Here is a 27,512-nt window from a genome sequence, read left to right as displayed (position 1 = left end):
AGATATGGCCTGAAGTTAGAATATAGATAGACTCGTGGGCAGAAGCAAGTGGCCATGCCAGCTGATCAGAGGCCTAGAAGGAAAAAGCTTGGAAGATCAGGGATGAGAAGGTCTTCAGGTAGAGACCTGCAGGTGGACAAACAGGAGGGAACACGATGAGCTCTATCTCACACATAAAGGTCCGTCAGACAGCAGCCACCATGGAAGAGGTACCAAGGTGCCAAGCAGACAAAATGACTGGGGCAGGTGGTGCCAGCCAGCTTCTGTCCTCAGCCATCTGAGTGACAGGAGGGGCACATGAATGAAGTAGCCACAGTAGCAGAGATGGAGGCTTCACATGAGATCAACAGCATGGACCCCACTTATCAAGGCTAAGCTAAGCTCTACTGCCAAACGTCCAACTAGCCAGATACAATGACCCATGCTGAGCCCCCAAAATGGGACCATTCCTCCAGGAGACCAAACTGTCACCTGCCTCTCCTGCCCACAGGTCCTGAGCACCACTGCCCATCCAGTCTCTCTTCAAGGAAAGGCCTGCTGCCCAGATGTGCATCGTGCAGTCAGCACACAGCCTGTAGCTGTTGGCTCCTTCAGGGTCAGCCTCAGCTGCAGAGCCCTCTCTCCCAAGGGTGTGCCCTTCCTGGGGCGCCCTGCTCTGGGGACTGAGGGAGAGGGGGGTATGACAGCCATCCCCGCACAACACACAAAAATTCTGACAAGCCAGGCCTGACCAGCCCATATCACAGGTGAATAGTTTCCACCTCTGCTCTTTTCTTGTCACAGATGTTGATCCCTCATCAATATCTCAGAGCTCCCAACCTGAAGCACATGAACAAGTGCTCACAAGACACCACCTTGTGCCACAATTCCTTGCTGCGCTTGCCGACTTTCAAAGATGAACAAGCAGAAGTGATGCAAGTATTTCAAACTGTCAGGCACCATCTCATAGTCTTTATTTCCATTATTGTTAAGGCCTCAAAGAAGTTTTAAATTAAGGTTCTACATACACTATGTTTAAATATAATGAGCCAAATTACAAAGTGAGAAGCCTGGGATTAATTAAAATAGTTTATACAAATAAAAGATAATGCAAAAAAATAAGGGACAATAATTGAAAGGGATAGTTATAGATGACTCTACAGTGTGAAAGTGTTCTACCTATTCAGTTAAACTTATTTAGAGGGTCCCTGACAAACCAAGGGCGGAGACACAGGTAAAATAGTCAATGTATATTCAGTTTGGTGGAAAGAACAGACTAACAGAGAAGACACGCACCTCAGAGCACTTTAGTAAGAGCATTTCTCCAGGGTAATTCATAGCCACTTAGAATGAAACAAAACTATAATATGTACAGTTGAAGAATACTTAAAATGGTAAACACATATGAAATACACTGTGCTCCCTGGGTGCAGTGGCTCACACCTATAATCCCAGGGCTTTGGGAGGCCAAGGGGGTGGATCACCTGGGGTCAGGAGTTCGAGATCAGCCTGACCAACATGGAGAAACCCTGTCTCTACCAAAATACAAAATTAGCTGGGCATAGTGGTGCGTGCCTGTAATCCCAGCTACTCAGGAGGCTGAGGCAGGAGAATCACCTGAACCCAGAAGACGGAGGTTGCGGTGAGCTGAAATAGTGCCATTGCACTCCAGTCTGGGCAACAAGAGTGAAACTTCATCCCCCCCACCAAAAAAAGAAAAAGAAATACACCATGCCTATTTTAAATAATAAAACTGGTAAAACTTTTTTTAAAGTTTCTTTGAGAACACTCCCACTCCCAAAAACCCACGTGTTTTCCTCAGCAATTATCAGTAACAGAGACTATTAGGGCATATGAAGAGAAGTTTGATGGTATTATTTCATTTACAGGGGAAAGAACAGCGACAACATCTGTCTACTTCAGGCTTCTCGGCATTTACAAACACAATAACCGAAACCAGTTACCTCTTCTCCAGGATAAATGCTGTGCCTAATTCCTGTGCGTCTCGCCTTGGCGCTGCATTTGCAGAGCGGTCCATCATTCATCTGTCAGAAACACAATGTAATTCGTTTTTATTGGAGGGAAAAATCTACACCATGCACGATGATGCCTCCGAAAATGTGTAGGTTTTAACGTCATGAGCACTGAAGCCGAGAGGCTGTCACGGTTAGAAGATTAAACGGATGTTCCAAAACCAATAAAGCTGCAAAATGTCTATATTGCCTGATAAAGGGAAACCGTATGACAATACTGTATTCCCGAGTTGTTTGTGCAGCCAAGCAAAAAATACCAGTGTCAGCACACTCTTTGCCCCCATCTCCTTCTACCAATTCCCAGGACGTTTTTGTTTCCCTATTCTTATCTCAAGAAAAATGACTCTTTCACAAAAGCAAATTTTATGTCCTGGAGGAACACGTTGAATGCTTTGAAGGTGACCTGCGGATTAAATGTTTTGAAAGAGAAACTGTAAAGTAGCTCACTAGCAGAGAGAAGAAAATGCTACTAAAACCAGAAACACTTCCCACACTGGTCAGGTTAGATTACATCTCCTTCCCTGAATTTGCTTCAGTGCCCCAGATTCCACCCACAAGGCTCCATAGGTGAGCAATTCTTCAAAACGTCTCAGACAGATGAGTGCTGAGCTTGGGGGATGAAAAAGAGCAGAGGGTCCGCGTGCTCAAGGAATAATTGTTCTAGACAGGAGAACAACATATATATGATATGCTTGGTAATTCACAAGAAAAAAAAAAATCACTTGAAAGGAAGTAACGCCAGGGTGTCAAACAGATGGGCTGGATGAGAAAACAAGATGGCTGCTCCACAAGAGGCACCAGGATGCATGGGAAAAGGAGAGAAGGCAGGGGAAGGCCATGTCATGCTCTGGGCCACAAGATCCATCTAAATAAAATGGATCATTTTATGTGACAGAGAAAACCAAAGAAGCTGAACTAAGATCAAAATCTGAAGGGCCTCACAAGCCAGGTTCATGAGTTTCTCTGGTGTAAATGGTAACACTAAATCAAAAACAAGACCAGAGCTCAAATAGGAAGAATGAAGAAGTGGAGTTCCATTTCTCTTTCTTGGTATTAATTTAAAAATACAGGCTAGTCGGAATGCGATGGCTTTTACAAGTAATGGATCACAGCCAGTTACAGATTTCTTTGCTCCTTCCCCACTCCCACTGCTTCTTGACTAGCCTTTAAAGAAAAGAAAAAATATATATACATTTATACGTACACATATTTCTTTAAAGTTACTGAAATTTCTAACTCACTGTGTCCAGCTAAAATATAAAAGTCAATAAGACTCTTTGAAAAAAAGTATTAAAATAAAAGCTATAACTTTCTTTAGCCTCTTGGGAAATCTAAAGCTCCAGGTGGTACAGCAGAGGAATAATACTACTACCTAAAAGGAATATTATGTTAAGATATTACCTAAGGTAACAGCTGGCAAATAAGAGATGTAACAGGATTTCATCAAAAGTTACAACACAGCTCTGCACGGTAGCTCACATTGGGAGGCCGAGGCAGGCAGATCACCTGATGTCAAAAGTTCGAGGCCTACCTGGCCAACATGGCGAAACTCCGTCTCTACTAAAAAATACAAAAAGTAGCTGGGTATGGTGGCAGGTGCTTGTAATTCCAGTTACTCAGGAGGCTGAGGCAGGGAGAATTGCTTGAACCAGGGATGCAGAGGTTGCAGTAAGCCAAGATCATGCCGCTGCACTCCAGCCTGGGTGACAGAGCAAAACTCTGTCTCAAAAAAAAGAAAAAGTTGTACCACACTCCTAAGGCTGGGTGTGGTAGTTCACACGTGTAATCCTAGCACTTTGGGAGGCTGAGGCAGGCAGATCACTTGAGGTCAGGAGTTCAAGACCAGCCTGGCCAACATGGTGAAACCTCGTCACTACTAAAAATGCAAAAATTAGCCAGGCGTGGTGGTGCATGCCTAGAGTCACAGCCACTGGGGAGGCTGACACAGGAGAATCAATCAACCTCCCGGAGGTGGAGGTTGCAGTGAGCTGAGATCACACCATTCCACTACAACTCGAGCCTGGGCAACAGAGCAAGACTGTCTCAAAAAAGGAAAAAGAAAAAAAGTTATAACATACTCCTAATGCTGGTCGTGAATTGCTGTGATGAAAAATACAAAAAACTAACTTAGTGCTCACTGGTCTCCACGGAAGCACACAGACATCCTACATGCTTGCCTTTACCAAGGTTTGGGATCCTACATATTCAGCCCTTTACAAGGCTCAACCATACAGAGGACACAAACCCAATAACACTAAACAGCATTAGAGATTGTATACAAAGCACTGTTGAATTTCTGATAGAAACAGGTATCCACGGAAATCAACGTAGAGGCTTCTTGCGAGACAGGAAAACAACAGTCAATTAAAGACTAAAGGGCCAGGCGCAGTGGCTCACACCACTAATCCCAACACTTTGAGAGGCTGAGGCAAGAGGACTGCTTGAGCCTAGGAGTTCACAACCAGCCTGGGCAACATAGCGAGACCTCATCTCTACACATAATTATTTAAAAACTAGTCAGGCAGGCCGGGCACAGTGGCTCACGCCTCTAATCCCAGTACTTTGGGAGGCAGAGGCAGACAGATCACCTGAGATCAGGAGTTCAAGACCAGCCTCGCCAATATGGTGAAACCCTGTCTCTACTAAAAATACATAAGTTAGCCAGGCATGGTGGCGGGTACCAGTAGTCCTAGCTACTTGGGAAGCTGAGGATGGAGAACTGCCTGAACCCGGGAGGCAGAGGATGCAGTGAGCCAAGATCGTGCCACTGCACTCCAAGCTGGGTAGCAGAGCGAGACTGTCTCAAGAAAAAAAAAGAAAAAAACTACAAAATTAGCCAGGCATGGTGGTGCATGCCTGTAATCCCACGTACTCAGGAAGCTAAAGCAGGAGAACCTCTTGAACCCGGGAGGTAGAGGTTGCAGTGAGCCAAGATCACACCATTGCACTCCAGCCTGGGCAACAAGAGCAAAATTCAGTCTCAAAAAAAAAAAAGAAAGAAAGAAAAAGAAACTAGCCAGGAGTAGCGGGGTTCCCCTATAGTCCTAGATACTGGGAAGGCTAAAGCAGATGAATCGCTTTGGCCCCCAGGAAGTCAAGGCTACAGTGAGCCATGATTGCACCACTGCACTCCAGCCTGGGCAACAGTGTGAGACCAGGTCTCAAAAACAAACAAACAAAAAACATATATGGGGAAAGCTGCTTTTAGGGCGGACAAAAATGTTGTAAAATTCAATTATAGAGATAGTTGTGCAGTCCCATAAATATACTAAAAAGCACTGGATTATAAATTTCAAGTACAATTGTATCATATGCAAATTATAACTCAACAAAGCTGTTTAAAAAGAAAACCAAGTTTTAAAATGCATTGGCAGTTTTGCAAACATTTCTGCTCAATTCTAAGAGAGTAAAAGGAACACACAAAATACATTTCTGCCAGACATTCTATCAAAAAGAAAGATGGGGGCCAGGCGTGGTGGCTCAAGCCTGTAATCCCAGCACTTTGGGAGGCCGAGGCGGGTGGATCACGAGGTCAAGAGATCAAGACAATCCTGGTCAACATGGTGAAACCCCGTCTCTACTAAAAATACAAAAAAAAATTAGCTGGGCATGGTGGCACGTGCCTGTAATCCCAGCTACTCAGGAGGCTGAGGCAGGAGAATTGCCTGAACCCAGGAGGCGGAGGTTACAGTAAGCCGAGATCACACCATTGCACTCCAGCCTGGGTAACAAGAGCGAAACTCCATCTCAAAAAAAAGAAAAAAAAAGATGGATAGCTGTCATCTAACAAGAACCAAAAAAAAAGTGTTTTAATTAATATAGAATGCTATAAATTTACTCACAAAATATACATTTTAAATTATCTTTTTATAGAGATGCTTTATTATGCTTACTAACTTTATATGCATTAAAGATACTATTTTTGTAGGTGTTATACCACTGTGGCACATATCTGTTATAAAAATGCTAATTTTATTATGTATTATTTCATATTAACAGTAATTAAAAATAAAAATGATTATGTCCAGCTATTATATCATCAGCTCAAACATGCTTAACAAGGAAGAGAACTTGTGACCGTTACCAACTAAAAATATGCAATTTTATAGGACTTACTTACTATTTTGCAGCAAGATACCTCCCAGGTGAACTACTTCTAAAAAGACCTCCCAGTTCTCTCTTCCTCATCCTACCATTTGTCTCCTTCCATCTACTGCAAGTTTAATGAGGCAAGGCCATTACCCCTCTCCCCTACAATGAAATTTACAAACATCATCAAAAATGATTCAAGGAACAGCTGCTCTAGTGCTTATGCTTTGGAACTGAACCTGAAGCTGAAAAGAAATAGTTCTGAAGGACACAACCCTGAGAGTAAAATTCAGTTTCAATACCAGACAACATGCATCTTCTGAGCCTACAGCAATAACCGTTATGTCTGTTTGCAACCTTCACAGCAAGGGCCTAAAAACACGCACCTGGCCTGGATCGTTGTACCAAAGTTCATCATGAAGTCGGTCAGGGTGGGCCTTTTTGCGTTTGATTTCTGCAATAACGTCAAAAACTTCAGAGTCTGAGCTGCTAGAACAGGTGCTGTCCTCATCAGACTCACACTCGGATTCACTGGAACTCTCTAACAGGGGTCGGGAGAAAAACACAGAAATTGATGGAATTGGAATTAACAAACTGGTTTTCTTTCTTTTTTTTGAGATGGAGTTTCACTCTGTCACCCAGGCTGGAGTACAGTGGCGCAATTTCAGCTCACTGCAACCTCCGCCTCCCAAGGTCAAGTGATTCTCCTGCCTCAGCCTCCTGAGTAGCTGGGATTAGAGACCCCCACCACCACACCCAGCTAACTTTTGTATTTTTAGTAGAGAAGGGATTTTGCCATGCTGGCTAGGTTGGTCTCGAACTCCTGACATCAGGTGAACCGCCTGCCTTGGCCTCCCAAAGTGCTGGGATTATTAGTGTGAGCCACCGCACCTAACCAACAAACTGATTTTTGTGGAGACTTCCAAATGATTTAAACCTCAAAAGGTAAGAACAGTTCTTTATTCTTCTAGAAAATACTTAAGGGCCTACTCTACACCGAATACTCTACTAAACAACACCACAAAAAAATAATACAGCCCACAATGCTAAGTCACAATCTAGTTGGAGAGGCAAAGAAAATAAAGATCTTAAGAGAGAAAAGTAAGGCTCGATGAGCAACGCCAGAAAAATGAGAAACCATAGTAGTATTACGTAGTTTAACACTTGAGCTATGTAATGATCCACAAAAGGGCAGTTTCACTTGTATCCAGAAAGACTGGTGACAATTTCAAAGTATGAGCACATATGAACCAGGCACTGTGACAGGATGAGAAAGCATGATGAGGAGGAGAGAAGAAGAAAGGAATAATCCCAGCACTTTGGGAGGCTGGGGCGGATGGATCACAAGGTCAAGAGAGCGAAACCTTCCTAGCCAATATGGGGAAACCCAGTCTCTACTAAAAATACAAAAAAAATTAGATGGGCCTGGTAGTGCGCACCCGTAGTCCCAACTACTCAGGAGACTGAGGTAGAAGAATCACATTAACCCAGGAGGCGGAAGTTGCAGTGAGCCAAGATCATACCACTGCACTCCAGCCTGGTGACAGAGAGAGACTTCATCTCAAAAAAAAGGGAATGAAGAGGGAGCACCGCAGGCAAAAGCATGGAGCTAAGAACACAGTGGACTAGCTAGATCACAGGCCACATAGAAGAACACTGGGAGGTGAGGAGCTGGGAGTGCTGGGAATGCCAGGCTGAAGGCTGGGAATGCAAATCCAAAAACTACATTATTTTCTCTCAATAACAGCAAGATAAGATGTTAGTTCTTAAAGTGACCGAATAAAAACAGACAGAGTCATGCTAACTGAAATAAGCCTGTCACAGAAAGACAAATACTACGTGATTCCACATACATGAAAGGTCTGAAATAGTCAAATTCATAGAAAAAGAAAGTAGCATAGTAGTAGCCAAAAGAATGAGGGAATTGGGGGCTGGGAAATTATTCCTTAACAGGTACAGAATTTCAGTTTGTTTTTTTGGTTTTTTTTTTTTTGGAGACTGAGTCTTACTCTGTCACCCTGGCTGGAGTGCAGTGGCACGATCCTGGCTCACTGCAACCTCCACCTCCTGGATTCAAGCAATTCTCCTGCCTCAGCCTCCCGAGTAGCTGGGATTACAGACATATGCCACTATGCCCAGCTAATTTTGTATATTTAGTAGAGACGGGGTTTCACCATGTTAACAAGGCAGATCTTGAACTCCTGAGCTCCAGTGATCTGCCCGTCTTGGCGTCCCAAAGTGCTGGGATTACAGGTGTGAGCCACCGCACCCAGCCAGAGTTTCAGTTTTATAAATGGAAGACAGTTCTGGAGACTGGTTGCAAACAATGTCATGTTTAACCCTGTGGAACTGTATGCCTAAAAATGGTTAAGATGGTAAATTTTATATTATGTGTATTTTACCACAATTAAAACAAAAGACCTAGAAGTTAGATTAATCCTACGTAGTGAGACTCCATCTCTACAAAATGAAAAATAATTAATTTTTTTAAATAATCCTATAAGAGATTAATGTAGTCGTTAACACAATAAAATCCAACACGGAGTTGTATTTATGTGTACTGCATGAGAGCAATGCTACTGTCATCCCTACTTTACAAATGGGAAAGTCTCAGACAGAGATTAACCTCTGGCCCAAGGTCACATATCAAGTAGGTGGTAGAGCAGGGATTCAAACCCAGGCCATCTGGCTCCCAACTCATTGGCTTTGCCCAGTATGGATAACTGCCTCTCAGCATATGGGATGTAATGGAGGTGGGGAGATGAGAGCCAGAGAGAGCATATAGGTAAATGCACACTGAAGACTGGGCACTGTGGCTCATGCCTGTAATCTCAGCACTTTGGGAGGCCAAGGCAGGTAGATCACGAGGTCAGGAGATAGAGACTATCCTGGCTAACATGGTGAAAACTAAAAATACAAAAATACAAAATACTAAAAATACAAAAAAATATACTATCTCTACTAAAAATACAAAAAAAATTAGCCAAGTGTGGTGGCACATGCCTGTAGTCCCAGCTACTTGGGAGGCTGAGGCAGGAGAACTGCTTGAACCCGGGAGGCAGAGGTTGTGGTGAGTCAAAATTGCACCACTGCAATCCAGCCTGGGCAACAGAGTGCAGCTCTACCTCAAAAAAAAAATGCAGACTGGAGAACGATCCAAGATGGCTGATCGCTAACATCTCGGGATTGCAGCTCCCAGTGAAAGCGCAGAGAACCAGAGGACGCCACACTTTCAGACAAATTTTGGTCGCTCACGGAGCAGAAGATTCCCAGTGAAGGAGCTGCACGGGTCGCCAGCGCAACTCTTGTGGCCAGAGCAGCGATTTCACCGGCACCTCGGCACAGCAGCTTTCAGTTCAGAGTAAACGGGACTTGTTCCCCTTCTGACCAAGGTTTGGAGGAGCCACACAGGTCGCCAGCACAACTCTTGTGGCCGGCACAGCGGTTGTGCCGGCACCTCAGCTCTGCAGCTCTTGGTGCAGAGTAAACGGGATTGGTTCCCCTTCTGACCAAGGTTTGGAGCTCCAGGAAGGCAGAGTCACCTATTACGGACTCAAGAAGGAAGCCAGACTGGAGATTCCTGGGCAGAAAAGCACCATCAGTTTTAACACCACTGTTTTGGCCGGCACAGTGGGTTGCTCATATTTCAGCCCTGGGAATTAACAACTTGGACGTCCACTCAGAGACCTAATTTGAAAGTTGGTAATTACAAAGATGACAGGTGGATAAATTTACAATGATGGGAAGAAACCAGCATAAAAAGGCTGAGAATACTCAAAATCAGAACGCCTCTCCCTCTAAAGAGGATCACAGTTCCTCATCAACAAGGGAACAAGACTTGATGGAGAACGAGCGCATCCATTAACAGAATCAGGCTTCAGAAGATGGATAATAAGAAACTTCTGTGAGTTCAAAGAACATGTTGTAGCCGAATGTAAGGAAACTAAGAACTTTGAAAAAAGGCTTGACGAAATCCTAATGAGAATAGACAACTTAGAGAGGAATATAAGTGAATTAGTGGAACTGAAGAATACAATACAGGAACTCCGAGAAGTATGCACAGGTTTAAACACTCGAATTGTTCAAGCAGAAGAAGGGATATCAGAGGTCAAAGTCCAACTTAATGAAATAAAATGAGAAGACAAGATTAGAGAAAAACGGATAAAAAAGAATGAGCAAAGTCTCCAAGAAATGTGGGACTATGTGAAAAGACCTAATTTACGTTTGATAGGTGTACCTGAATGCGATGGAGAGAATGAATCCAAGCTGGAAAATATTCTTCAGGATATTATTCAGGAAAATTTTCCTAAACTAGCAAAGCAGGACAATATTCAACCCCAGGTAATACAGAGAACCCCACAAAGATATTCCTCAAGAAGAGCAACCCCAAGGCACATAATCATTAGATTCACCAGAGTTGAAACGAAGAAGAAAATACTAAGGGCAGCCAGAGAAGAAAGGTCAGGTTACCCACAAAGGCAAGTCTATCAGACTTACAGCAGATCTCTCAGCAGAAACTCTACAAGCCAGAAGAGAGTGGGGGCCAATATTCAACATCCTTAAAGAAAAGAACTTTCAGCCCAGAATTTCATATCCAGCCAAACTAAGCTTTACAACTGAAGGAAAAATAAAATCTTTTATGAACAAGCAAGTACTCAGAGATTTTATTACCACCAGGCCTGCTTTACAAGAGCTTCTGAAAGAAGCATTACACATAGAAAGAAACAACCAGTATTAGCCTTTCTAAAAATATAGCAAAAAGCAAAGAGCATCAATATAAAGAAGAATTTACATCAATGAATGGATAAAACAGCCAGTTTACATCAAATGGCAGTAATCCTAAATTTAAATCGACTAAATCCCCCAATCAAAAGATACAGCCAAAACCCAACGGCATGTTACATCCAGACCCGTTTCACATACAAGGATACACAAAGACTCAAAACAAAGGGATGGAGAAAGATTTACCAACCAAATGGAGAGCAAAAATAAATAAATAAATAAATAAAAAGCAGGAGTTGCAATTCTCGTATCTGATAAAATAGATTTTAAAGCAACAAAGATATAGTGGTAAAAGGATCAATGCAACAAGAGCTAACAATCCTAACACCCAGATACATAGAGACTTATACTCAATGAGACAGAAAATTAATAAGGATATCAAGGACTCGAACTCAGATCCGGAACAAGTAAACTTAATAAATATTTATAGAGCTCTCCACTTTAAATACACAAAATATACATTCTTGTCAATACCACATCACACCTACTCATAGGTTTAATGAAACATTGATTGGCCATTATTAATACCCTTTTTTTAGAATAAAGCAACATTTCCGTTCTCTCTCCCTCTTTTTCTTCCTCTTTCTTCCTCTCCTTCACTTTTTTTTTCTTTCCTTCTCTCAAAAAAAGAAAAAAAAGAAATCAACTTGTAGACCTCTAGATCCAGGTCAGCAATGTCTCTCTCATTGCCTGATTTCCTTCCTTTCCTTCTCTCCCTCCCTCCCTCCCTCCCTCCCTCCCTTCCTTCCTCCCTCCCTTCCTCCTTTCCACCCTTCCTGCCTTCCTCCCTTCCTCCCTTCCTAAAAAATAAATAAATAAATAAAATACCAAAAAAAAAATGCATGCTGAATGTCTTATCTGTGCATGACATTCTGTTAGGATACAAAGTGGTAAAAAGCAATTTTCATCCTCAAAGAGCTCACCTTCTTGGAACCTCAGTACATATGCATGAAAAAATAGACCACCTTAAGAAAAAGCTATGCAAACTGTCCACGTGACTAGAGGGAAACCTTCGAACAGAGCTGGACTACAGTCGCTGTCTCCCTCATCAAAGCAGGCGCACCTGGCAAAGGAGAGGGCCAAGGAAGGCCACCTGCCCTCATGAGAGGCAGGGGCACAGATTCCTGCTTTCAGAAGGATGCTGAACTATTGTCTCTTCTGACTGGACAACTCCCAGCAGGCACCCTTGTCATCATGCCTTGCAAATGAGATCACTGCTATATTCCGCCAAATGTAACTAAGGAAAAATACAATCAAAAACAAGGAAGTTTTACCACTATGTATCTTACTGACTGTAATTAAAAAACAATAAAATGAAAAAGAAGAAACCTCAGTGTGGGACTCTCAAGGGTATTTCCCCAAAATTCAGGAATGAAGCTATAATTGCAAGGGTCTCAGTCTCGTTAGTGACTCTGACTCACCTAAATCTTCATCAAGCTTTGTCTTTGGAGGTTCCCACGGAGGGCGAGCAGCTTTGGCCTTTTCTTGCCTGCTCCCCAACTCCTCCTCAAATTTGTCATATAAGTCACGAAGCCTACTTGTTCCAACTACTGTAGAATCTCCCTTTTAAAAATAAAAGATCAATATTAGGCAATCATATCAAAGATACATAAGGTCTCACAGGCAATTAAAGCATTTATAATAGCAAGATGCTATTTTTCAACCCTCAATTTAACAAACATTTAAAAACAAAATGCTCAACTACTGGCAGTCTTACTCCGAATCAAACACACACTGATAGTGGACACAGTCCTCAGGTAAAAGTGCCTTGCCAACATTCAAGAACATTAGAACAGGCCAGGCGTGGTGGCTCACACCTGTAATCCTAGCACACTTTGGGAGGCCGAGGCAGGAGGATTGCTCCAGGCCAGGAGTTCAAGATCAGCCTGGGCAACATAGAAAGACCCCACCTCTATGAAAAAGAATAAAAAAGTAGTCAGATGGTATGTGCCTGTGCTAGCCAGGAAGCTAAGGCAGGAGAACTGTTTGAGCCCAAGAGTTGGAGGCTACAGTGAGCTATGACTGTGCCACTACACTCTAGCCTCGGTGTCACAGTGAGACCTCATCTCAAAAAAAAAAAGAAAAGAAACATTAAATAGTTCATCTATGCCCTCTTAATATGTCATTTTTTTTAAAAATAATGACCATCAGAGAATTTATGACAACTGACACCAAATACCCTCCTAGGGAATGTACACTTCCTACTGAAAATCATTGATAATCTATCTTCTACTACATCAATCCAACCAGCAACAATATGCTATATATCTTCTCTCTCTCTCTCCCTCTCTCTCTCTCTCTCTCTCTCTCTCTCTCACACACACACACACACACACACACACACACACTCATGCTTTAAACACAAGGACATAAACATACATACACATTCTCTCTCTCACACACACACATACCACAAATAGGGGACTCTGCAACACATTCCTAGTGGAAGTTTTCCAGGTTTTCTCACTCATTTTCCAGGTTGAAAATCACTTTACATGTCCACACTCTGACTTAGTAGCCTTAAAATGTAAAAATCAGACCTGTCAAATGTAAAATTAAGGCAAATCATAAAATCTGGTACTCAGAAGAGGGGATAATTCAGGCTCCATCTCATTGTTGAGAGTGGCAATGCCAGGACAGCTTTGACGTTCTCACCACCTTCTCTGCACCACAGATGACAAAACTCAAAGGCAAATGTCAGCCTTTTGAGTTTATCAGACTTGCTCCTACACTGGAGTTTTTATATACCCATAACGATGTAATACAAAACAACCAGCTCTATTTAAACTCCCTGAACTTCAGTGTCTTCACCTTTATTCTTTTAAGAATAAAAACATCTATGGCAGCCATTCTTGCCTTCTTCCTAATAGAAGTAGGCTTCCAGAGAACTCCTGATCTCTGGGAAAGTGGGCTGAGCCACCTGCCCCTCCCAAAGATGTCCATGTCCTAATTTCCAGAAATTGAATATGTTAACTTACATGGCAAAAAGGACTTGCACCTGGGTGAACTCAATCATAGCACAGAGCCCTTAAAAGCAAGGAACCTTTGCCAACAGGAGTCAGAGATATAACAGCAAAAGAGGCAAGAGCTATTTAAAGCATGAGAAGGACTCAACCACCACTGCTGACTCTGAAGACAGAGGAAGGGATCCATAAGTCAAGGAATGCACATGGCTTATAGGAACCAAGAAGGGCCCTCACCTGACAGTCAGCGAGGACACAAGGTCCTATCCTCCAGACACAAGAAACTGAACTCTGCCAGCAACCTGAATGGACAAGAAAACAGATTTTCTCCAGAGCCTCCAGAAAGGAGCACAGACCTGCTGACACCTTGATGGAGCCAGTGAGACCTAAGCTGGACTTCTGACCTTCAGAGCTGTGAGATGACAAATGTGTGTTGTTTTAATCCATGCCATTTGTGGATGTCATGGCAGTAAGGAAAAACGAATCCCTGGGGTAGGCATGTGACATGGTTCTGGTGAAGGGAGAGAAGGGGAACCAAGGGATGGAAGGAGAATTTGGGCAAGACACTAGAGGAATGCTCCACCCCACATACCACCTGCATCCTGTGTATGGGGACACTGAGGCCTGCAGGTCCTGCATCATCCTGCAACTGTGGAAGATGTTCAGGAAGACAGCAAAGCCTGCCATTGCTGAGCCATTCCACAAACACCAGCCAGAGCCTCCCTCCAGGTACCTTATTATGAGAAAAACAAACCCAGCTTGTTGAAGTCCCATTTAGTCAGGTGTTATTACTCCCAGCAGCATTTCTAAGCTGACAAAACACCTTCTTGCCAGGGGTGTTTTGAGGGTTAACTAAGATAACATTAGAAGCATGGAGTAATGTTCTCACACAGTGAAAGTGCACACTATGTGAGCTTTCCCTTCCCTGTACCATGCTGATATTCACTCAGGGTGGTTGGCAAAATATTAAGGGAAAGATTAGGGAAAGTTGTAAGATTACAGTCTCAAAGCTTTTGGAAGGCCAAAAGGTTTTCATTAACAGGCTGAAGGCGGCCAGTTCTTTGGTTACAGCAGTAGGTCACAGGGTAAAGATTAGGGATAATAGAAGCTTCCCCCGTTAAGTCTGTTTACCCCACATTCCTTTGTCTCTATTTGTTTATTCAAGTAAACTTTGTACTGGATGGCCCTCTCACGGGGAGGTCGCAAAGGGGGATTACCCATTCATGGTAACGGAAAGAAAACCTTTTATCATTTGTAAAACCACTCTTTAAACCATGTTAATTAGCCAAGAGCCTGTTGACTTAGAACCTCTGTTATTAAATATATACTGAATAAATGTAAAGAGGAACAGTTAGAAGGGGTCAGGTCGTTGCAATCGCCCTGAGAGCAGCTGGACGTCCCTGGCCCACTCAATTACTGTACTCCGGTGTGTGTGTATTTTACCCATCCATCACCAAGACAGGGTCTGCAGGACAGACCTCCGCAGGTAGTGATCAACATCTCACTTGATGACCACAGAAACTATGACTTCAAAGTCTGCTCTAATTTATCAAGTAAAATATTGCACCACTATGAGAGCCTTCTCAAACCCTTTATTTCCAAAAACACAGAAATCTCCTTTTAAGTTCTCCACAGATATGAGTTCAAATAGAAACTATTTTCACAAAATTACAAACAACACAACCCTCTCTTATCTCTTATCTCTTATCTAATCTCATGCACTAAATCTAACATCTGCAACTTTTCATGCCCTAAATCTGTCCATGAGTTCATTAATTCAATGAATGAGATGTCAACTCATTGATTTAATCAATGAACATTACTGCATGCCTACTCTGCGGCAAAGATGCCTAACAGGATGGAGGCCTAACACGTAGGGGGAAGAGGGAAAGACACAGTGAAAAGGAGACAGTAACAGAAAATAAAATGTAAACAGAAGAAAGAAAAGAGAAGTGAGCATGTAGAGGTGGTGGTGCAGTCCACCATGGTGATAAGAGTGGCAGCTGCAGCTCCACAGATGCCCAGTCCCTGGCAGCATGTGCCCTAGGAGTCCTCCCTCCAGCCCATTAATGGCAACAATGGCTCTCCCTTTCTGCAAAACTAGCCAATACGCATGGGCAACTTCATGCGGTTGGTGCTCTTTTGGTCAAGGATACATTTCGAAGAGACAAACTCAAATTCTTCCTTATTTCTCATTTTGGAGAAACACACACACACACACACATATACACATACACACCATAAACTAGTTACACGTTAAAGCTTATGAAACCACCAGTATCAAGACTACCAGTATCATTCAAAATGCAGGATAGGCTGGCACAGTGGCTCACACCAATAATCCTAGAACTTTGGGAGGCTAAGGCAGGAGGACTGCTTGAGCTCAGGCATTCAAGACCAGAGTGGGCAACATAGTATGTCCTTGTCTCTACTAAAAAATAAAAAAGGCCGGGTGTGGTGGCTCACACCTGTAACCACAGCACTTTGGAAGGTCAAGAAGGATGGATCACAAAGTCAGGAGTTCAAGACCAGCCTGATCAATCAGGTGAAACCCCAACTCTACTAAAAATACAAAAATTAGCCAGTTTTGGTGGCGCATGCCTGTAGTCCCAGCTACTTGGGAAGTTGAGGCAGAAGAATCACTTGAACCCGGGCGGTGGAGGTTGCAGTGAGCCGAGATCACGCCACTGCGCTCCAGCCTGGGCAATGGAGTAAGAGGTCATCTTAAAATAAATAAATTATAAAACATAAATTAGCCAGTCATGATGGCACATGCCCCCGTAATTCCAGCTACTTAGGAGGCTGAAGCGGGAGAAGCACTTGAGCCTGGGAGATCAAGGCTGCAGTGAGCCATGATCGTGCCACAGCACTCCAGCCTGGGTGACAGGGCAAGACCTTGTCTCAAAAATAAATAAATGCATTATAAAAAGATACTTTTATTAACCTACTGCACTCTTGGCCTTTAGCTTTTTAAAACGGCTTTTCTCTATAACAACAATTCTCAACTGGGGGTGATCGTTTCCCCCCAGGGGACATGCAGCAATATTTGAAGACGTTTTCGGTCATCACAACTGAGGAGGGATAATACTGGCATCTAATAGGTAGAGCCCAGAGATATTGCTAAACATCCTACACTGCATAGGGCAGTCCCCACAGTAAAGAATTATCCGGCCCAAAATGCCAACAGTGACAATGCAGAGAAACCCTGGTCTATAGCTTGTCTGCTGCTCTGGACCTACCACCTGATCCATGGGGTCGCTGGAGTAGTAGTTTTCTGAATGAGTACATCGAATCCACACAGGCTTAAGAAGTTCTTCTTCCTCCTCCTCATTCTTGTCTGGCGTCGTCTCCTCGGGCTCTTTTTCCTTGATCGAGGTATAGTTCTTGTCTTTGCCAGAGCTCTGGTTGTCGCTCCATCTGTCTTTTTCTTCCTCCCAACGAGCTCTCTTCTTCTCCCTACTCGGGGAGCGACTTCAAAAGAGGGCAAAGGAGGTTAATTATTAAAAATTCTCTTCCATTGTAAAAGCTATTCTACTTCACCTATTTGGTGCATTTTCACCTAAAATACCAATACCATGCCAAACCACATACTTTTGTTAAACGAGTGATTCCCAAATACCAGTCTGGTGGCATCAGAATCACCTGAAGTTTACTTGTTTAAAAATACAAATTCCCAGGCCCCACCCCACATCTACTTACTGATTCATAATCTCCAGGGGTGGGGCCCAAGAATCTGTATTTTTAATAATCTCCCCAGATAACTCTGGTGTGCATCCAGCAGATTCAGGAACAACCGATAAACCGTAACTCCTAGAAGAAAAAATATTTGCGAAATGTTTGGAAATGTCCACGTATGGACAATTTCAGCAATGAGAAGGCCAGTTTTGAATCCTCCACATCTTGCTTTGCCAGGAAAAAAAAAAAAACTTTTAAGATTCCACAAAACAAGGTCCCAAGATGGCCATAAATTTAGCCTGAGGACTATAATTATAATCCAAGAGTAAACCAGTTATATCATCCTTAACTATGTCTCTGGAACCTCAGACTTGGGTATTACTACTTAGTGAATCAACACTTTGCCTAATTTTGATCCTCACATATACTAACATTAACTCGGTCAATAAAGAAGAATGAAAAAACAACTCCATCTCCTTGACATCCTGGCCTTGAAGTCTGCAAAGACCCATCCTGGGATGTACTTGAGGGAAAAAACATATAGGGTCAGTTGGGCATGGTGGCTCACCTCTGTTATCCCAGCACTTTGGAAGACCAAGGCAGGAGGAGCACTTAAGCCCAGGGATTCCAGACCAGCCTGGGTAGCATGGTGAAACCCTGTCGCTACAAGAAATACAAAAATTAGCCAGGCATGTTGGTGCACACCTGTAGTCCCAGCTACTCAGGAGGCTGAGGTGGGTAGATCACGTGAGCCCAGAAGGCCGAGGCTGCAGTGAGCTATGATCACACCATTGCACTCCAGCCTGGGCAACAGAGCAAGACCCTGTCTCAAAACAATGACAATAACAACAAGAAAACCTACAGGGTAGATTTTAATTTAAGCCCAAGAAATTTAGGTAGAACGGACCTTGGGAATGCAGCTAAGTAGAAAAACTGCTTTATTAGACCATGGATATTACTACTGTCCATGAAACTGTACGTCCTGATCAAAGTAACAACTATTCTCATTAACTCTACCACTAACTTCTAATTTTATAATAGGGAAAGTCTGTATGTATATATGTCTGTGTAGGTATATATACTTGGGGAGGATTAGAAAGTGTATACCCATTATTTATATAACTTCTAAACATTACAATATGCATTAGTTTTGTTACCAGAAAACTTACTCTCAATGTATGTTCACTATAGAGAAAAATAAAGCACAAACATAAACAAAAAGAAAACACAACCACACATAACACCACTCAGAGATAATCACTATATTTCACAAATGTTTTAATGTTATAGCCTGACCTTCTCAATTCAGTAGTAAATCAGGAACACGTTTCCATAATTCTATATTTGGAGCATTTTTAACAGGTGCATTATTATTCTTTTAAATGTATGTATCATAATTTAACAAACCTAATAATTGTCATTTAGGTTAACATTTACTTTTCTTCCACCATAAACAATGCTATCATGAACACATTTGTGTTCTTTGGAGACTTCTCAGATTCTTTCCCAAATGTATACTTTTTAAGGCTTCTCTCCAGTTAGCTACTACTCGTTTAGAGAACCAACAAAACCACATATGAATTCCCATTTCCACACATCCCATCACCGTGGTTATTTTTAATCTTTGCCATTCTGATGAAAATGTATTTTTATATAATTTGCAATATTTTATGAATACTGAAATGAATACATTTCATGCTTACTTCTTTTGTGAACATTCTGGTCATAGGTATGCAAATACTTTTAAAATTAGGATTAGAGTCTTTCTTTAATTGGTTGAAACCATTTTTATTAAGATAACTGTCCTCCTTCTGTCATATGCATTGTAACTGTTTCTAGTTTCTTGCTTTGAAATCTGTTTGTTTGGTGCTACATAAACTTTTATAAAGTCAAATCTAGAGATCTTTTTATGCTTCCTGCCTTAGTATGCCTAGAAACCATTTCCTATCCCAAGGTTAAATAAAAATTTTACATTTTCATCAGTTACTTTTAACACAATTTTTAAATTCTCTTCAAGGTGTAAGGCAGAAATCTAATCTCAATTTTTCCTCCAAATGGCTCACCAATTGCCAGTTTCTCCTCTGATTTGAAAAAATAGGTATGATTTATCACATATAACTTTACATATTATGTATTAGATGTAAGTAATGTATATTCTTGAATGTTGCTCAATATCTGTTTCATTGATCTATTTAACCTATACTAAATTTTTCAAATTATTATCTATTTCCAGAACATTTAATACTTCCAGAGTAAGTATCCTCGTGTTACTATTTTTCTATACTATCCTAACTTCCAGTTTAAAGAAAAATTAATGACTCATTATAAGTTCTAAAGCCAGTACTTTGGGTCAGGCATGGGTGGTTCATGCCTGTAATCCCACCATTTTGGGAGGCCAACGAGGGAAGATCTCTTGAGGCCACTAGTTGAAGACCAATCTGGCCAACATAGTGAAACCCCATCTCTTTTTATATTTTTTAAAACTTAAAAAAATTTTTTAAAAACCAGTACTTTAACTGAAGTTACATTAAAATTATACATTACAGTCATGCATCACTTAATGACAACAGAGATATATTCTAAGAAATGAGTCTTTAGGTGATTTCATCGCCATGCAAACATCACAGTGTACCTACACAGACTTAGATAGGATAGCCTACTACACACCTAGGACAGGTGCTATTATAGCCGTTCCTTCTAGGCTACAAACCTGTACAGCAGGAACTGTACTGAATACTGTAGGCAATTGTAACACAATGGTAAGTATTTGCGTATCTGGACACATTTGAACATAGAAAAGGTCCAGTAAAAAAATAAGGTACTATAATCTTTAGGACCAACATTGTGTACAGTCTGTCACTGACTGAAATGTCATGTGGTGCATGAGTATACTGTGAAGAAAACTAGTATTTTTACCACATGGTTATCCGCTACGGGACTATGACATACCTCCCTTTCACTACATCAGCTTCTTTATCATCAGCTACATTTTATTCTTCCCGTTGGTCCTATGCATTACAAGATGCTTAATGAATTTATTAATAACTTTCCATAGCGAATTTTAAATTTAATTTTTCCTTGCATTACATTTTCTAACCAGGTAGTCCTTTTTATTTAAAAGGCTATTAAAAATACTGGTCAGGCAGTAATGGCAACTCTTAGTTCCTAGTGGCTCTTTTTTGTTTGTTTGTTTGTTTTGGTGCTTACTCCGAGGCTGGCACTCTGCTGAAATGTCACCACTTTACTGACATTTCACATTTAATCCTGACAGCAAGCCAATGAGACAGATATTAACATGCCCTACAAATGAGCCTTGAAAATCAGTCACTTATCTTAACACAATAAAGCTAGGAAGTGGGAGTTAAACGCTAATATGGTTGATATTGACATTTCAGCACATTCTAAAAAGAAATCCCACCAAATGTTTCTTATTATTGCCAAGAAACACAGGCAAAAAACATCCTCCCCCATCCTTTTAAAAAGGTGTTGTGAATGATGTAATGAATGGTCATGGTCATCTGTTATGAACATCAATTAGTATTTTTTCTAACACTTTGAGAAGGGCATTTCAAAACAGAAACAGATCTTTTTTAAGTGTCTTCGGCACTCCAAAATTCAAAATACAAACTCCAAATATTTCCTCTTACCAATACGCTATAGGGCAAACTGGTAACTTTTCCCCTCCCTGGTATTTCCATCTCTAATTTTTATTTTCTACTGCATTAGTCAGAACTCACAGAATGCAAGTCTACCTTCTGTGCAAGCTCCCAGGCATTAGAGAAGAAACCATTAGACCGAGGCTATTTCCAGCACTTATACATTAAAAATCATCCTCCTCAAATAGGTCCTCAGTGATGTCCACTGACATAATACCCTGGCTTTTCTCCTATTTCATCTTCTCCTCCTCAGGCCCTCTTTTTATTCTTCCTAATTAATCTCATCTAACTCATGTCATATCATCCTTCCTAATTAATCTCATCTACCTGGATCAACATGTAATCATCCTATCAAAAGCACTTGTAGCACTTAACTTTCCTTTTCCTATTAAGTGAGGATCCTTGTTAATGACTATACCACCGATGGCAGTACAATACCAGGGAAACACAAAAACACCATGTTTTTAATTAGCATGTTGATTGTGTGTCATAAGGATATTGGGTAACAAAGATAAGCAGTGGGGCCTCCTTGCCCTTTTTCAAATTTGTATGGAAAAAACCTGCAGATTTCAACACTACATATCAGGGATGATATCCACAGGTTCATCATGAGCTAGCGTTCTTCATCATGTTAAAGACATCTGCTAATATTTCTAGTTTATTAGTTTTTACTCACAACTGGATGCTGGTTTTACTTTAAATATCTCATAGGCAAGTACTGAGATAACCCTACAGATTTTGACAAAAAGAATATAGATTTTCTAATACTAAGTTTCCTATCCAAGCAGTCTTGGAATAAACTCTATCAGTTATTTTAATGAACTACTGAAAACATTTGCCAATATCCTAATTAGTGTTCTTATATCCACATTTGTAAGAGAGATTGCTGCATCATTTTGTGTCAGTGTTTTTTCCCTTGGTTAAGTTTTGCCATCTGGTTTTTCCTGCTACCACAGAATGAGCTGAGCTTTCTTTCTGTCTTTTTTTAGTGTTCAAGACCACTTTAAAACTTTTTTTAGAGGTGGTGCAAAGTCAGCTTTTTCCATTTTTCCCACAATTACTGACCTATTAAAGTTTTCTGCTTCTTGTGTGAAATTATTTTTGCTTTCTTAGAAATCAACCCATCACATTCAAGTTAATTTTTACGCTGTTTTAAATTTTTTAATCTCTTTTCATTCCTATATTTTCTCAAACCTAATGTTACATTTTTCTTTTCTTGATTTCCCACTTTAAAAGTTGTACTTGCATTTACTTACAATATAGTTATATGACTATAGTTCTGTTTCCATTTCATTAATTTATCTTTAAATCCCTTTTTTTTTTGAGACAGTCTCGCTCCATCGCTGGGAGCCAGGATGGAATGCAGTGGCAAGACCTCAGCTCACTGCAACCTCCGCCTCCCGGGTTCAAGCAATTCTCCTGCCTCAGCTTCCCAAGCAGCTGGGACTACAGGCACATGCCACCACGCCCAGCTAATTTTTGTATTTTTAGTAGAGATGGGGTTTCACCATGTTGGCCAGGATGGTCTTGATCTCTTGACCTCATGATCCGCCCGCCTCGGCCTCCCAAAGTGCTGGGATTACATGTGTGAGCCACCATGCCCGGTCCCTTTTTTGTTTTTCTTAAGCTCCACCAATTTTTGTAGCCAAGGGCTCAGATAATAATTACATACATAGTTACCATTTATTTGGCACTTAGTTCAGGCCCAGCTCTAAGTATTTGACATGCATTATCTCAGTGACTCCTTATCACTCAAGAAGGTACATATAACTGTCTTCATTTTACAAACGAAGACACTGATAACTTTGCCCAATAATAAAGTTGGGAGAGCTAACAACTAACACCAAATCTGTCAGACTCTAGAGTTTTGTTCTTTATTGCCATTATATTCATATGAGACCACAAAATTTTACTTTGGGATATAGAATTGATTACACCCTTTAAGTTGTGGGTGATAACAATCTAATCATTGTCATTTTCTAATGAAAATATGACTGCAGTTTTGCTCCTTTTTTCTGAAACATGTAAATTTAAGAGTATAATTATGAATTTCCAAGGTTTTTTGAAATATGAATTATTAATGTACAGTTTGCTTGTTTATTTGAGATGCAGTTCTGCTCTTGTTGCCCAGGCTGGATTACAATGGCGTAATCTCGGCTCACTGCAACCTCCACCTCCTGGGTTCAAGCAATTCTCCTGCCTCAGCCTCCCAAGAAGCTGGGATTACAGGCACATGCCACCATGCCCAGCTAATTTTGTATTTTTAGTAGAGACGGGGTTTCTCCATGTTAGTCAGGCTGGTCTTGAACTCTTGACCTCTGGTGATCTGCCCGCCTCAGCCTCCCAAAGTGCTGGGATTACAGGCGTGAGCCACCATACCCGGCCCCTACCTAATGTATAATTTTATAGCACTGTGGTCAGAAAAAGTGGTCTGTATAATTTCTAATTGTTGGAAATTTATCAAGATTTTCCTGGTGCATAATCAACACATCTTGAAAATAATGGCTTTTAAATTACAGGCTGCTTTCGCTTTTCACAAGTCATCTTGGACAGACTCTGAATCCATTATGAAGACTTTGCCGACACTCTATACAAGCACAAAACCTGAATTCAAGGAGAGAATCCTATGACTTATTCCAGTGTCAACTCCTTGCTTACCTTCCAGATCTCTTATACTCTTTTTTGTAGGACCTTTCCAGAGATGGTGATCTTCGGTTGTCTCGATGCCTGTGTCTCTCCCGTTCTCGCTCTCTTAAAGGAATTAATACACAGAGCTGTTTTCAACAGAAAGACTCAAAAACACCATCTCTTTTCACTGAATTCATCTTCTAAATCAATGGACCACATCCAAGAATTTTTCAGGTACTATTCACTAGGGGACATTCTTATGCCTCCTTAATTTATTACAGGTTATAAAGGAGCTTTTCCCTTTATAGAAGTTAACTAACTTGGACAATTTTTGCAGTTTTCATTAAAGAAAGAAGTCATACGTGATGCTAAGCAATAAAGGGAATTTTATCCTAATCTTCCCTTAAGATCTTGCAATCAGCCTCCTTGTTTATTTAACTTACAGGGAAAACTATTGCTTTCTAGAAAACGCTCTAGTTTACCCATCAAATAAATGCAAATTATAAAGCTTTTATAGTGAAAATTAGGACAAGGTTCTATAATGAAAGAGCTCTTAACACTTATAGCTTATAGGCTTGAGTTGTAGTTCTAACTATCACCAACCTGCCACAAGGCCATGACTGAGTCACTTGAATACTATTTTTCATCTGGAAAAAAAACTCTAAATGGAGATGAAAATTAGGACAAGGTTCTATAATGAAAGAGCTCTTAACACTTATAGCTTATAGGCTTGAGTTGTAGTTCTAACTATCACCAACCTGCCACAAGGCCATGACTGAGTCACTTGAATACTATTTTTCATCTGGAAAAAAAACTCTAAATGGAGATGCTGGGTTTACTTAATGTAAAAAAACAGAATAATGAATTTTAAAAACCTTCCAATGTAAAATTGGAGTTTAATAATAATAGCTTCTAGAAGAGAAATCTGAACTCTAGTATGTCTGAATCAAAACTATTTAAGTCTAAAGGAAGTAACCTTCCAATCTTAGAATAGAAAATATAAAATGCTCTATTAACCTGAGTCCGGAAAGAAAACCATAAAAATGTCTGAACTCAAAAATATCCCCCAAGCTATCACCAAACAGAAATGTCAATACATTGAAAATAAAACTTACAAAACTGACAGAGATCAGAGAGTGCTTAGGTATTAAAACAGAAACTGTTTTTCACTTAAAGATTTCCCTGTTTTATAGGAAGACTCCTTTGAATAATGTTTCTGATATATATACACAAATCCTCAGGCATTTATCAGCTGTCCCAAATAAAGCAGCCAGAGATTGGGACTCTACATTCTTCATCTCACACATTTCTAAAATCACAGTTTATATTTGGGCAGTAAATCTCAATTACTGTATAGACATGCCACATGTCAAAGATATATGTAATTTGTAATGGCACAGCTGTTGAAAAGAATTGCCTATATTTCCAAATAAAAATCCTAATTAGAGGATATTTCTAATTTTTGTTTTTTAACATGTAGTCAATAGAATTTTGCATTTAAGAATAACACTTCTGGCCAGGTGCAGTGGCTCGTGCCTAGAATCTCAGCACTTTGGGAGGCCGAAGCAGGTGGATCACAAGGTCAGGAGTTCTAGACCAGCCTGGCCGGCATGGTGAAACTCCATCTCTACTAAAACTATAAAAAATTAGCCGGGCATGGTGGCGCACGCCTGTAGGCCCAGTCACTTGGGAGGCTGAAGCATTGCTTGAACCCAGCAGGCAGAGGTTGCGGTGAGCAGAGATCGCGCCACTGCACTCCAGCCTGAGCGAGACTCCGTTTCAAAAAAAAGAATAACACTTCTAACGATGATTGGTACCCCTGAGTGGGTAGGACTTGAAAAGAACAATTTGGATAGAAATCACATTAGTAACACTACTAAGACAAACTCACTTAAAGCAAGGAAAGCTATTTTTGTGTTACTTTTCCCAAGATTCCTCCTTGTTTGCAAACATTAAGATGTTCCTTAGGTACATTATGCTAGTTCTCCAGTAGCTACACTTGTACTGTCACCAGGACAGCTGTGAGAATTCTTGCTAGGTGAAGCCCAGGGCTCCCTTCCTTACCACTCAGCTGAACAGTGTGCTTGGTGCACTACATCTGCCTGTGGTGATTTCTTTCCTCATCCCCTAGAGTAACTTTCATCTTTCGTGACAGCAGATATATATATCCACTTCTACACAAATCTTTCCTAAAAATAGTCCAACCTAAAACAACCTTGCAATTGTTATTCAATCACATTTTAGAGGCAGAGAAAAAGAGGGAAGATAGAATTTGTGAAAGGATAGATTAATTTACCCCAAGAAGCAGGGGAGGAGCAGCCAGACGACAGACTACAGAATTTGCATAAACTTAACACAATCCAAATTTATGAAGTTTCAGTTTCCCCAACATACTTCTAGAAGTTATATTAGGACTTCACATGATCCATGTTTGTTTCATAGAAGCATGCCATATAAAACAGATGACTGACACTTCGCCTAATTAATATCCCAAAGGGAGTCAATTATAATGAAGCTATGCTACTAGGCAGCTCCAGAGCAAATGCCCCAAGCACATTATAAAACAACTCGAATATAAATAAAGACCATTTTAGAAAGATATAGATCCTCATAGTAAAGGAAGTTTAGGATAAATCAAGTTAGAAGTAATTCTTATGACACTTGATTTTACTGAAATCCTCAATTCACTGGACTTCTGAGTTTCCTCAAACAAACACATAACTCAAAGTTGAAGCCTTGATGGAAAAATGTAGGATTTACAGCAGAGCCCTGACAACTCCTCTAATTATAGCCTCTCAAAACAGAGGGTGAAATACAACACTATCTAGAATGTTTGCCGCAAAATTCCCAGAAACAAGATTGTTAACAATTACTTTAGAGTCTGAAGAAAACTATTTAGGAACTATTTACTCTTTCCAGTTTAGATTTGCACTATAGAACTGTAGTAACACCAACTATCACATGCCTCTGCCAGCTAGTCCATCATAGAATAATATTGACCAGAAACCGCAGTTCAAGCTGAAAAAGTTTTTAAAGTCTACCAACTCTCACTCAGCTTTGGCCCACCAGAAATCAGTCATCCCTACAAGAAACACATTCCCTTCTACCTTCTACCAGGCCACCAGGGAGAGGAAACAAAGCATTTTCCTTCCGAACCTTCTGAGCACTAGTCCCTCTCTTCAGGGCAGAGAATGGCCACTATCATTTAATTTACTGGCAGAATGTTCAGTCAGAACCAAATCAATAAAGCCCTGAGGAAAATGTGGACACAGATGTGAACTGGTTCCTGAAATCAGCTGCAGAGTGACAAGAGCCAGGACCAGCTCTCTGCAAACCCACAGAGCGAAGTGACTTGGTTTGGGGAGCTCAAACACTTTCAGCACAAAAGTTCCACCAGACAATGAAGGTAAGTACACTACAGGGGAATGAAAGAGAAGCACCAGAATTAGCTTGACAACCAAAGACCTCGAATCTTCATCAACCCAAGAGTTCACTGAGGTAACAAATAAACAGTAGCACAACTGATGTGTCTTTTATTTTCCATATAAACCAATGGTTCTTAGGCTCTTAGGGTAATAGACTCACACCCTCCTCTTTGAGAATCTGATGTAAGCTTCCTTATAGAAAGACACACACACACACACGAAAAGTTGCATATAACTTGAGTATTACTGTAAGCCCAGCTAGAATTCCAGTTTTAGAAATGC

At 41.0% G+C, this 27,512-nt stretch overlaps 1 protein-coding gene across 12 annotated transcripts in view; it reads right to left on the bottom strand.

Moving 5' to 3' along the window:
* The window catches only part of DROSHA (drosha ribonuclease III), a 145,741-nt gene that overhangs the window by 110,581 nt on the left and 7,648 nt on the right, over positions 1–27,512 (bottom strand). For 6 of the 12 annotated variants that reach the window (XM_035291734.3, XM_078365640.1, XM_002745088.6 and 3 more), the window contains 6 exons: positions 23,836–23,928; positions 17,546–17,656; positions 17,086–17,317; positions 12,305–12,446; positions 6,488–6,642; positions 1,944–2,024 (listed from right to left, as the gene is read on the bottom strand). In XM_035291734.3, coding sequence (XP_035147625.1) covers positions 1,944–2,024; positions 6,488–6,642; positions 12,305–12,446; positions 17,086–17,317; positions 17,546–17,656; positions 23,836–23,928 — 814 coding nt within the window. The remainder of the gene's footprint in view (positions 1–1,943; positions 2,025–6,487; positions 6,643–12,304; positions 12,447–17,085; positions 17,318–17,545; positions 17,657–23,835; positions 23,929–27,512) is intronic. The other 6 variants (XM_035291737.3, XM_035291740.3, XM_002745089.6 and 3 more) reach the window with 1 other exon arrangement.

This window comes from Callithrix jacchus, chromosome 2 (assembly GCF_049354715.1).
Source record: "Callithrix jacchus isolate 240 chromosome 2, calJac240_pri, whole genome shotgun sequence".
Taxonomy (NCBI): Eukaryota; Metazoa; Chordata; class Mammalia; order Primates; family Cebidae; genus Callithrix; species Callithrix jacchus.
Note: the sequence above shows the minus strand (reverse complement) of the source record. Positions and strands in the feature narration are given on the sequence as shown.